The sequence below is a fragment of the Pelophylax lessonae genome (assembly GCF_965119305.1).
Source record: "Pelophylax lessonae genome assembly, chromosome: 3".
In the NCBI taxonomy this organism is placed as follows: Eukaryota; Metazoa; Chordata; class Amphibia; order Anura; family Ranidae; genus Pelophylax; species Pelophylax lessonae.
In genome coordinates, this window is record NC_138770.1 from 144,384,715 (window position 1) to 144,397,046 (window position 12,332).

Consider the following 12,332-nt stretch of genomic DNA (forward strand, 5'->3'; position numbering starts at 1 on the left):
TGGCACTGATGGGCATTTCTTAGGTGGCACTGATAGGCAGCACTAATAGGTGACACTGATGGGCACTGATTGGAAGCACTGATGGACACTGATAGGTGGCACTTGTGGGCATTGATAGTTGGCACTTGTGGGCACTGGTTAGCAGTACTGATGGGCACTGGTAGGTGGCACTGGTTAGGAGCACTGGTGGGCACTGGTTAACAGCACTGGCGGTCACTGTGTGGGAATGATGTCCCTTTTACAAAAGCCAGTAATCGTCCCTGTACTCTGATCTGTCTCAAGGCTGCAGGGGGCACAGGGGGGGGGGGGGCAGCGTGAGAACGGGAGGACATCCATATACGCCCTCCTGGCAATTTAAGCCTGCGCTGTAGCCATATTTTGTCTATAGCGCAGGCACTAAGTGGTTAAACTCTCCAGTATCTTCCCAACTTTCGAAGTTAAATGAACAGGTCTGTAGTTAGCTGTCAAAAACATTGATCCCTTTTTAAATAGTTTTGTACTTGTCATTTGTGGTGTTTCTTAATTAACCAAATGCTTGTTTTACAAAATACCAGCACCTGCTGTCCTGTCAGACAACATTGCTGTGTACACCCCCGACATGGCTCTGTTAGAATATTAGAGAAGTCTCAGTTACATCCAATCACTTTCGTGAGAAAGATAGGATTGTGCATTTTGGACCAATCGTACATCACTCATGATGGTGAATGGGAGTAACTGGTTTAAAGAACTGGAGGCCAGACACATGTGGAAGTCAGTCACAGAAAGGGGAATTATTAAGAAGTGTTTGCCTCCTAGGATTGGTAATATATGATATATTGTGGCTGGTTGAAATACTGTATATTTGGTTTCTGCTGCATATTATGACATGCTGGTTCTTACTATACTAATGGAATTTATTGCATTTTGTTGGCTTTATTATGCAGAACACCAACAGCACAACACCAAAGAACAGATCCTTTGTTGGAAATACGTCTTGTGCTATCTACGGGGCTTCCTTTTCACCGTACAACCACCTTTAGAGCAAAGTTGAGACTCTTTTTGCAATAAACACAATCTCTCACTTGGCTGTCTTTAGCCTTACAGTTTGTTGCATTCTTCATTAATTGGGCTTGTAACTCCGATAGAATGAACAGCTTTAGCTGTGACTTTAGCTTTCTTGAGGAAGGATTCACTGCCCGGGACATCCTGGAGCAGAAAATCAAAGAAGTTTCCTTGTCTGTAAGTATCTCAAGTAATGTTGTACAGAAGCTTAGTTGCAGATGTAATAGCTGTCTAATCTTAGAAAATCTCATTCATTTTTCCAGGATGAGAAGGATGCCTTTTATGTAGCTGATCTTGGTGACATTGTAAAGAAACATATCGAGTGGCTTAAAGCACTTCCACGTGTAACTCCATTTTATGCTGTTAAATGTAACGACGGCAAAGCCATTGTGAAGACAATAGCCGCTTTGGGGGCAGGATTTGATTGTGCTAGTAAGGTATGTATTAGAACAAAAACAAGAGAAATATCTATCTACAGTTTTCTTTTATGAATGCTATATGTATTCTAATGTTTCCATTTCTCCTCAGGCTGAAATTCAGCTTGTCCAGAACATTGGTGTGAAACCAGAGAGAATCATTTATGCCAACCCATGTAAACAAATTTCAGAGATAAAGTATGCAGCTAGCTGTGGTATTGAGAAGATGACATTTGATAGCGAGGGGGAACTAATGAAAGTGGCCAAGAATCACCCCAATGCCAAGTAAGAAATGAATTATATAAATGCTTAAAAAACATTCTGCACATACCTGTATGATATAATTCAAATGAATGGCAACTTAATTTACGCAAAACCTAAAGTTTTGTCTTTTGTATATGAAAAGCATAGAACCCCTACCACTATTTATTGAATGTTTGGGGAGATTTCCCTTAAAGTATTAGGTTCACCCTTTCACAAAAAAATGAATGAAAATGTGAACTAAAACCTTACAAACCCCCCCCCCCCCCACACCCACCAGTCCCCGCTGCACTACCTTTGTGGGTGATTAGCTGTCAGTGCCCACCTAGCCGGTGTAGCGGTTTGGGGATATGAAATCCCCCACTCTTCCTCCCCCTAGGGATTCCAAGGCAGGTTAATGCTTTGACCAAGTGGAGTCACTCTGTTCTGTCCCAGAAGACCTACAGTAAGAAGGGGAAGAAGAGGGGGCATTTCAAATCCTCGGACTACTACAAGTGTGTGCAGCAGGAACCAGGGGGGTGTGGAGGGTGTGTTGTTCACCTTTTTATTATTTGTGAAAAGGTGAAATTACACTTTAACTCCTGTCCTGTGTAGACCATCAGGAAGCAAGAGGATATTTGAGGTAAATATCCACTTAGACAGCTGTCAGCGATACACACTTCTCTGCACTGTTTAAAACTACAAACATGTTTGCTTTATAATGACTTTAACCACTTCCCGACCACCCGCCGCCTATTTACTGCAGCAGGGTGTCTCTCCTGCGCAAACCGACGTAGATCTACGTCGGTCACGTGCGGGAAGCTAGGGAGCCCCCACTCAGCAGTGAGGAAGCCGATGCGTGTGTCAGGCGGCTCCGATTGCCGCCTTAACCTGCGATCGCTCCCCGCAGAGAAACACAGCCGACCGTCCTTCTCCCTGAAATGATCACAGAGCTCCTATGATCCTTCTATTTAGGATCACATGTCTCTATGGTCATCTCAGAAGCCACGTCCCCCCACAGTTAGAATCACTCCCCATAGGGTCACGTTTAACCCCTTGATCACCTATACTGTTAATCCCTTCCCTGCCATTGTCATTATTACAGTAACAGTGCAAATTTTTAGCACTGATTACTGTAGTAATGTCACGGGTACCCCTAAAAGTGTCAAAAATGTCAGTTAGGGGTCCGATCTGTCTGCCGCAATGTCGCAGTCCCACAAAAAAATGCAGATCGCCGCCATTACTAGTAAAAAAAAAAAAAAAAAAACAATAAAAATGACAAATCTTTCCCGTAGTTAGTAGACGCGATAACTTTTGGGCAAACCAATCAAAATACGCTTATTGCGATTTTTTTTTTTTACCAAACATATGTAGCAGAAAACAAATTGGCCTAAAATGTTAAAAAATTTTGATTTTTATGTTTTTTTTTTGAGAATGTTATAAAGCAGAATGTGAAAAATATTGTTTTTTTGTCGCTCTTTTTTTGTTTATAGTGCAAAAAATAAAAATCGCACAGGTGATCAAATACCACCAAAAGAAAGCTCTATTTGTGGGCAAAAAAGGACATCAATTTAACCACTTAAGCCCCGGAAGATTTTACCCCCTTCCTGACCAGGGGGTATTTTGCGATTCGGCACTGCGTGACTTTAACGGACAATTGCGCGGTCGTGCGATGCTGTATCTAAACGAATTTGGCGTCCTTTTTTTCCCACAAACAGAGCTTTCTTTTGGTGGTATTTGATCACCTGTACGATTTTTTGATCACGCGCTATAAACAAAAAAAGAGCGTCAATTTTGCAAAAATAGCAATATTTTTCACATTTTTTTATATGAAATTCCCCCCCCCAAAAAATGTAAAAATCAAAATTTTTTAACATTTTCGGCCAATTTGTTTTATGCTACCTATGTTTGGTAAAAAGTTAAGTAAAATGGAAGGTGATGGCGCTGCTTCTTATATAAAGTGCAAATAGTAATAAAAAATGTAGTATTAAAAAATATATAATTGAGGAATAGATGAAGTGGTAAAAGATTAAAAATCAGTAACCAAGTAAAAGGTCAGACATACGATGTTATAAGGAATATAAAATAATCTGTAAAATGTATGATGTATAAGAAACAACCACCAGAGGGCGTAATGCAAACTACAAGCTGTAACAATAAATGTGCTTAAGTGTATACCAAGAATTAAATAAATAAATAAATAAATATGTAACAATACAGGATAAATTGATAAAAACTTCCAAAACGTGCTGATTCTACAAGTGGTAATATAATAAGTGGTATAAATAAATAAATAAATAGTGAAAATGTGCAAAGAAAAATATATTTTATATATATTGAAAGTGCGGGAAACTGATTTGCACAGGGTGGGAGTGCAAAAAACTATGGATATAGAGTGCAGCAGAAAGTGATGTGAAATCAATAAATATAATAAGGTGAATCCAAAAAGGATAAGTGAGCAAGAAAATTTGCGGGCAAATGAAAAAGTGCGGGAAACTTCTTTGTGCAAAATGCAATGAGGTGATATTAAATCAGTCCATAAGATGAAAATAAGTCCATAATTAGAGATTGTGTCCAAAAAATATTAAAGTGAACAGATATCTCACGGTGACCCCCAGGTGGGTGACTGGCGAGTGGTGGAGTGGCCCCTAGTAAAAAGACCTACTCACCAGATGTACCCACCCCACACAGGGGTATAGAGCGGGTACTGTAGAGGTGTCCTGTTGGGTCCTGGCTCTGTATGATAATTCCCTTCCTGGGGGAGATGTGGTATGGGGTCCGAAGTGTCCTAAAATAGGGTCCAGTAGTGGGGTCCTATGTAAATGATGTGGTATCCAGACTTCGTGGGTTGGTCAGGTATGGCCACTCAAGGGTGTATAGATGGAAGGATCATGGAATAAGAAAGCTTGATAGTGTAATACCGTAATAATAGGCGTTTATTCCAGCAGCAAAAAATGGGTACTCACATGTATACAATAGTAATAAAGCGAGGTATCGGCATCCCGGAACGCAATGCGTTCCAACTCGAGACCGGAACCGGAAGTGACGTGACGGCGCTGTACGCGTTTCGTCATGTGACGTCTTCTGAGCAGTGAGTACCCATTTTTTGCTGCTGGAATAAACGCCTATTATTACGGTATTACACTATCGAGCTTTCTTATTCCATGATCCTTCCATCTATACACCCTTGAGTGGCCATACCTGACCAACCCACGAAGTCTGGATACCACATCATTTACATAGGACCCCACTACTGGACCCTATTTTAGGACACTTCGGACCCCATACCACATCTCCCCCAGGAAGGGAATTATCATACAGAGCCAGGACCCAACAGGACACCTCTACAGTACTCGCTCTATACCCCTGTGTGGGGTGGGTACATCTGGTGAGTAGGTCTTTTTACTAGGGGCCACTCCACCACTCGCCAGTCACCCACCTGGGGGTCACCGTGAGATATCTGTTCACTTTAATATTTTTTGGACACAATCTCTAATTATGGACTTATTTTCATCTTATGGACTGATTTAATATCACCTCATTGCATTTTGCACAAAGAAGTTTCCCGCACTTTTTCATTTGCCCGCAAATTTTCTTGCTCACTTATCCTTTTTGGATTCACCTTATTATATTTATTGATTTCACATCACTTTCTGCTGCACTCTATATCCATAGTTTTTTGCACACCCACCCTGTGCATATCAGTTTCCCGCACTTTCAATATATATAAAATATATTTTTCTTTGCACATTTTCACTATTTATTTATTTATTTATACCACTTATTATATTACCACTTGTAGAATCAGCACGTTTTGGAAGTTTTTATCAATTTATCCTGTATTGTTACATATTTATTTATTTATTTATTTAATTCTTGGTATACACTTAAGCACATTTATTGTTACAGCTTGTAGTTTGCATTACGCCCTCTGGTGGTTGTTTCTTATACATCATACATTTTACAGATTATTTTATATTCCTTATAACATCGTATGTCTGACCTTTTACTTGGTTATTGATTTATAATCTTTTACCACTTCATCTATTCCTCAATTATATATTTTTTAATACTACATTTTTTATTACTATTTGCACTTTATATAAGAAGCAGCGCCATCACCTTCCATTTTACTTATCTATTTATATAGCCTTGGCTATAGTTTAAGGGAGGCAGCAGCTTCTTTGTGCACACGGTTTATCTATCCTTTGACATCCTTAGCGCGGATTCATTCAGATACATGTTTGGTAAAAAAATCGCAAAAAGCGTATTTTGATTGGTTTGCGCAAAAGTTATCGCGTTTACTAACAAAGGGAAAGATTTTTGTCATTTTTGTTGTTTTTTTTTAAACGCGTAATGGCGGCGATCTGCGATTTTTTTTGCGGTACTGCGACATTGCGGCGGACAGATAGGACCCTTGACTGACATTTTTGACATTTTTGGGGTTACCAGTGACATTTCTACAGTAATCAGTGCTATACATATGCACTGTTACTGTAAAAATACACTGGTAGTGAAGGGGTTAACTTTATTTGAGAGGGAGGGGCTGTGTGTGTCCCTAGGGGCGTGCTTTCTACTGTGATTGGCTGTGGCTTCAGATGTATGAAGAGTGATCAACGGTTCTACATAGTAGAACCGTATGATCATCCTTCATACACCGGGGAGAATGACAGGCAGCTTGTTTACACAAGCCGCCTGACTTTCTCCCTCTCCCCCGACGATCGCAGAGTGACCGGCGGACATCGGGTCTGCCTGTCACACGCGCAGGGGGGTGCGTGACCGCGCGGGAGCGGGAGCGCGCCTCCGGGGGCGCGCGCTCGCCTCCGGGGGCGCGCGCTCGCTCCCTAGACCCTCACAGGCTAGCGACGTAGACCTACGTCGATTTGCCTGTGAGGGGCTGACTGCCGACGTAGATCTGCGTTAGGCAGTCGGCAAGTGGTTAATTTGGGTACAGCGTCGCACGACCGCGCAATTGTCCGTTAAATTAACACAGTGCCGAATCGCAAAATAGGGCCTGGTCATTAAGGGGGCAAATCCTTCCGGTGTTAAAGTGGTTAATAAAATGACAGCAGTTTCTTTGGGAATGCATAAACGTATTTGCCACTGGCCTAATCTACCTAGATCTGCTAGAGCTGTTATGTTGGCAAATGTTTTGCTTGTAGAAATACTGCTAAATGGATGAATAATTTATGTTGTACAAAAAACAATTTTACTTTTTTCAAATCAAAAGCATAAAAGTAGGATATCTAACAGTTATTCTGCGACTATAAGGGAAGAACTCAAGTTCTCTGCCTTCGTTTTTCAGACTTGTTCTGCGTATAGTCACAGATGACTCCAAGGCTATATGTCAGCTAAGTGTGAAGTTTGGTGCCACTCTTAAAACAAGCAGGTTGCTTCTTGAGCGTGCTAAAGAACTGAACATTGATATCATTGGAGTAAGGTATGGATATTTTATAAAGTGCCTCTTTATTTTACCCACACCGAGATAAAGCATTTTTTTTAAAAAAAGGTGTTAAAGTAATTGTAAAGCCAAATTTTTTTTCAATAAAAATAACAAACATGTTATACTTACATCCTCTACGCAGTGGTTTTGCACAGAGCAGCCCAGATCCTCGTCTTCTTGGGTGCCTCTTCTGTGCTCCTGGTCCTTCCCTCCTGTCCAGTGCCCCCACAGCAAGCAGCAATTCAGACATGGAGCTGTGGCCTAGCCCATCCCTCTCTTTCCTTATTGGCTGACTGGCGCCGCTGCTGTGTCTCAGCCAATCAGGAGGGAGAGTTTCATATGGCCGAGACACTCGTGGACATCGCTGGAGAGAGAAGGGGCTATTAGGGAGTGCTGGGGAGGCTGCTGCACACAGAAGGTTTTTCATCTTAATGCAAAGAACGCATTAAGATAAAAAACCTTCTGACTTTACAACTCCTTTAATATAAAATGGTAAGGTCCGAATAATACATGAGGATATTTTATGGAGAAGAAATAAAAATACGTTTTTGGCCATGATGTAATAGTTGAAAGCTCTCTAGAGAGATGGTCCATAATTATTTACATGTAGTTTGGATCAACACAATCTGTTTACTGAATAATTCTGAATAATTCCAATAAAATTAGGCAGTTTTGAGGAATCATTGTTTAAGATGTTGCTCAGATGGGCCTGAAGCATTATGAGTTCAAAGTCTTATAATATACCTTTTCTTTATTTAGCTTCCATGTTGGTAGTGGCTGCACAGACCCGCAAACATTTGTACAAGCTGTATCTGATGCTCGCTGTGTCTTTGATATGGGAGCTGAACTTGGCTTCAACATGCATTTACTTGACATTGGTGGCGGCTTCCCTGGGTCCAGGAATTCCAGGCTGAACTTTGAGGAGGTAAAAATGCACTTCATTGTGATTCTTAGCTAGGGACAAAATGTACCAATATTATTAATAATGGCAGCTAAAGGGCTAAGTATATTTTTAGAACTTAGAAAATTCTAATAGATTACAGGGATTGCTAAAGTAATTAAAGTGTACATACATATGTTCCGTCCAAAAGCGTAAATGGATTTTATTGAGATTTTATGTGATAGACCAACACAAAGTGGCACGTACTTGTGAAGTGTAAGGAAAATGATAAATGGTTTTCAAAAGTTTTTACAAAGAAATATCTGAAAAGTGTGGCGTGCATTTGTATTCAGCCCCCTTTACTCTGATACCCCTAACTAAAATCTAGTGAAACCAATTGCCTTCAGAAGTCACCTAATTAGTAGAGTCCACCTGTGTGTAATTTAAATTCAGTATAAATACAGCTGTTCTGTCAAGCCCTCAGAGGTTTGTTAGAGAACCTTAGTGAACAAACTGCATCATGAAGGCCAAGAAACACACCAGACAGGTCAGGGATAAAGTTGTGGAGAAATTTAAAGAAGGGTTAGGTTATAAAAAATACCCTAAGCTTTGAACATCTCACAGAGCACTGTTCAATCCATCATCCAAAAATGGAAAGAGTATGGCACAACCTACCAAGAAATGGCCGTCCACCTAAACTGATAGGCCGGGCAAGGAAAGCCTTAATCGGAGAAGCAGCAAAGAGGCCCATGGTAACTCTGGAGGAGCTGCAGAGATCCACAGCTCAGGTGGGAGAATCTGTCCACAGGGCAACTATTAGTTGTGCACTCCACAAATCTGGCCTTTATGGAAAAGTGGCAAGAAGAAAGCCATTTTTTAAAGAAAGCCATAAGTAGTCCCCTTTGCAGTTTCTGAGAAGCCGTGTGGGGGACACAGCAAAGGCATGTGGAAGAAGAGGCTCTGGTCAGATGAGACCAAATTTAAATATTTGGCCTAAAAATAAACGCTATGTGTGGCAGAAAACTAACACTGCCCATCACCCTGAACACACCATCCCCACCATGGAACATGGTGGTGGCAGCATCATGTCATGGGGATGCTTTTCTTCAAAAGGGACAGGGAAGCTCTTCACAGTTCATAGGAAGATGGATGGAGCCAAATTCAGTGCAATCTTAGAAGAAAACCTGTTAGAGTCTATAAAGACTTGAAATTGGAGCAGAGGTTCACCTTCCAGCAGGACAGTGACCCTAAAAATACAGCCAGAGCTACAATGGAATATTTTAGATCAAAGCATATTCATACGTTAGAATGGCCCAGTCAAGGTTCAAACCTAAATCCAATTGAGAATCTGTGGCAAGACTTGAAAATTGCTGTTCACAGACGCTCTCCAATCCAATTTGACAGAGCTTGAGCTATTTTTCAAAGAAGAATGGGCAAAAATGTCACTCTCAAAGCTGGTAGAGACATCCCTAAAAAGACTTGCAGCTGTAATTGCAGCAAAAGGTGGTTCTACAAAGTATTGACCCAGGGGGCTGAATATAAATGTATGCCACACTTTTCAGATATTTATTTGTAAAACATTTATTTGTATTCAGCCCCCCTGAGTCAATACTTTTTAGAACCACCTTTTGCTGTAATTACAGCTGCAAGTCTTTTTGGGGATGTCTCCTACCAGCTTTGCACATCTAGAGAGTAACATTTTTGCCCATTCTTCTTTGCAAAATAGCTCAAGCTCCGTCAGATTGGATGGAGAGCGTCTGTAAACAGCAATTCTCAATTGGATTTAGGTCTGGACTTTAAATGGGCCATTCTAGCACATGAATATGCTTTGATCTAAACTATTCCCATTTCCCTCTCCTCCTGCCTCCTCCGCTGTAATTCATAACACAGTTACATGTATTCTCTCTGTTTTAGCAAGATATAAGGAGCAGTGGGTCCGTTTTTTTTTTTTATTATAATGCTAAATACCTTCTGTCACAGCACCGCTGTGCGGTCATGTGATCTCCTTCTGCTGGCTAGAAGGAGATGCATCAGATAGGATTCTCAGCCCCTCCCATTGCTTTGCTTAGATCATGGCAGGAGAGCGGAGGGAGTTCACGTGAATTAGGATTATAATTGTAAAAAAAACACACACACACTGCACTTTTTATCTTGTTAAAACACAGAGGATAAAAGAAATTGTGTTATGTGACTTTACAACCACTTTAAGGTAAAAAATGTCTAACATTTAGAACTACTTTAAGCTACATCTTGCTTACATGTATAAAAGCAATGTGCACTATCTTTAATTCTCTTTAGATTGCATCAGTGATAAATCCAGCCTTGGATAAATATTTTCCTGCTGACTCGGGTGTGCAATTTATTGCAGAGCCTGGGAGATACTATGTGGCATCAGCATTCACACTGGCTGTCAATATTATTGCTAAGAAAGTCATGCAGACTGAACAGACAAGCTCTGATGGTATGTAGTGAGCATGGATACAACTGACTGATGTCATCCTGAGCAAGCTTTAAGTATTACTTGCTCCCATACACTTGTTAACCGATTCATTTTTTTTCTTCTTCAATGAAGATGATGCTTCCAGGAAAACACTCATGTACTATGTAAATGATGGCATCCATGGCTCCTTCAACCTGATCTCAAGGTATAGGATGGAAATGGGCATAGTCAGAAAAAAGGTACGTTTACAGAAAGACCACTGATTGCTCAAAAGGGAGATCTAGAAGTTTTATTCTACTGTGTTTGAACGTTTTTTTTCCCTGGTCCTTTAAGTACAGAACCACCAAATAATCTCTGTAAAAGCAATCTGTCAGGCTATCAATATGGGGAGAGTTGGGGGTCTGAGCTCACGCTATTGTCTTACCTCATGGTCTCCTATGTTATGAGTGTTTGTGGTCTTAATAGGCAGCAGCTGCTAAGTTTCTGGCAGCCTATGAACCATGACATAAGTTGAAGTCGAATTTAAATGTAAAACTAAACACGAGAGAGGAAATATGATTGGATAATCAGATTCCTGCATAAGCCCAGGGACCTTTCCCTTTTTTTTTTTCATTGCAGAAATCCAAACCAGATGAGAGACTCTACTCTAGCAGCATTTGGGGACCAACTTGTGATGGATCGGATCGCTTGGTTGAGCGATGTGACCTACCAGAGCTGCAGGTGGGGGACTGGATACTGTTTGAGAACATGGGTGCCTACACTCTGGTTACATCTTCTACATTCAATGGATTTCAGCGACCAGCTCTCCATTATGTCATGTCAAGAGCACACTGGTAAGAAAAGTCAGGGTTTAAAGAGACTATTAGATAAAAGCTAACACCGGGAGTATAAATTTGAAAATGTCTTTTCTTTCCTCATAGGCAATTAATGCATACTGTCCAAGAACATGGTATTGTTCCTGAGGTGTCGGAGCTGAATGATGTCCATGTTTCCTGTGTCTCAAAGAATAGAATAGACCTGAATTCCATTGCTTGTGTTTTGTAGTTGTCATTGTCTAGTGTATTTATTATTACTAGTAGTTATATTTATTAGCACTAAACAATGAACACTGCTCTAGGTCAGTTCACAGCTATATACAGTGGGTATAGAAAGAATCACCCCCTTTAAAATAATCAAATTTGTTTGCTTTGCAGTCTGAAATTAAGACAGACACGGTTTTTGTTTTATCCAGCTGTAATTTCTAGTGCAACTTATAACATCCAAGTGAAAGATAACACCCACATGTCAGACAAAAATACAAAAAATACAAAAACAGAATCACTGAGTTGAAAAAAGGATCACCCCCCCCCCCACCTTATGTCAGTATTTTGTGTTGGACCACCTTTTTCTTTAATTACAACCTTTAGTCTGTTGGGATATGTCTCTACTAACTTTTCACATCTAGATTTTGCAAAATCTGCCCACTCTTCTTTGCAGGACTGCTCAAGTTTAGTTAAATTTGATGGTGACCGTTTGTGGACTGCAGTCTTCAAGTCATTCCATGGATATTCAATGGGGTTTAAATCTGGGCTCTGACTAAGCCACACAAATACAGTACATTCACCCTAAACACAACTTGAAGATTCTAAGGGTCACATAGAAAAAGGTGTGACGATCAGATGAGACTAAAATTTAATTATTTGGCCTCAACACCAAACGATATGTCTGGCGGAAATCTAATACAGCTCACCATCCAAATAACACCATTCCTACAGTAAAACATGGAGGTGGTAATATCCTGTTATGGGGGTGTTTCTCTGCAGCAGGGACTGGGACACATATCAGAATAGAAGAAAAATGGATGGGGCAAAATACCATAAAATTCCTGAGGAA

The 12,332-nt window shown here is 40.6% G+C and overlaps 2 protein-coding genes across 3 annotated transcripts in view; both read left to right on the top strand.

Annotated features, from left to right (window-relative positions):
- Nucleotides 1-702: 702 nt before the first annotated feature.
- The window catches only part of LOC309550410 (uncharacterized protein), a 141,354-nt gene continuing 129,724 nt past the window's right edge, over nucleotides 703-12,332 (top strand). The window contains exons 1-7 of the mRNA XM_082250794.1: nucleotides 703-800; nucleotides 924-1,218; nucleotides 1,305-1,478; nucleotides 1,570-1,742; nucleotides 7,003-7,137; nucleotides 7,900-8,065; nucleotides 10,319-10,481. Of these exons, the coding sequence (XP_082106920.1) occupies nucleotides 1,126-1,218; nucleotides 1,305-1,478; nucleotides 1,570-1,742; nucleotides 7,003-7,137; nucleotides 7,900-8,065; nucleotides 10,319-10,481 (904 nt within the window). The 5' untranslated portion in view covers nucleotides 703-800; nucleotides 924-1,125. The remainder of the gene's footprint in view (nucleotides 801-923; nucleotides 1,219-1,304; nucleotides 1,479-1,569; nucleotides 1,743-7,002; nucleotides 7,138-7,899; nucleotides 8,066-10,318; nucleotides 10,482-12,332) is intronic.
- LOC309549135 (ornithine decarboxylase 1-like) overlaps nucleotides 10,593-12,332 on the top strand; it is a 131,425-nt gene continuing 129,685 nt past the window's right edge. The window contains exons 1-3 of one of the 2 annotated variants that reach the window (XM_082249173.1): nucleotides 10,593-10,699; nucleotides 11,079-11,293; nucleotides 11,381-11,506. In XM_082249173.1, the coding sequence (XP_082105299.1) occupies nucleotides 10,616-10,699; nucleotides 11,079-11,293; nucleotides 11,381-11,504 (423 nt within the window). In that variant the 5' untranslated portion in view covers nucleotides 10,593-10,615 and the 3' untranslated portion in view covers nucleotides 11,505-11,506. Of the gene's footprint in view, nucleotides 10,700-11,078; nucleotides 11,294-11,380; nucleotides 11,539-12,332 lie in introns of both variants that reach the window. The other variant, XM_082249172.1, reaches the window with a different exon arrangement.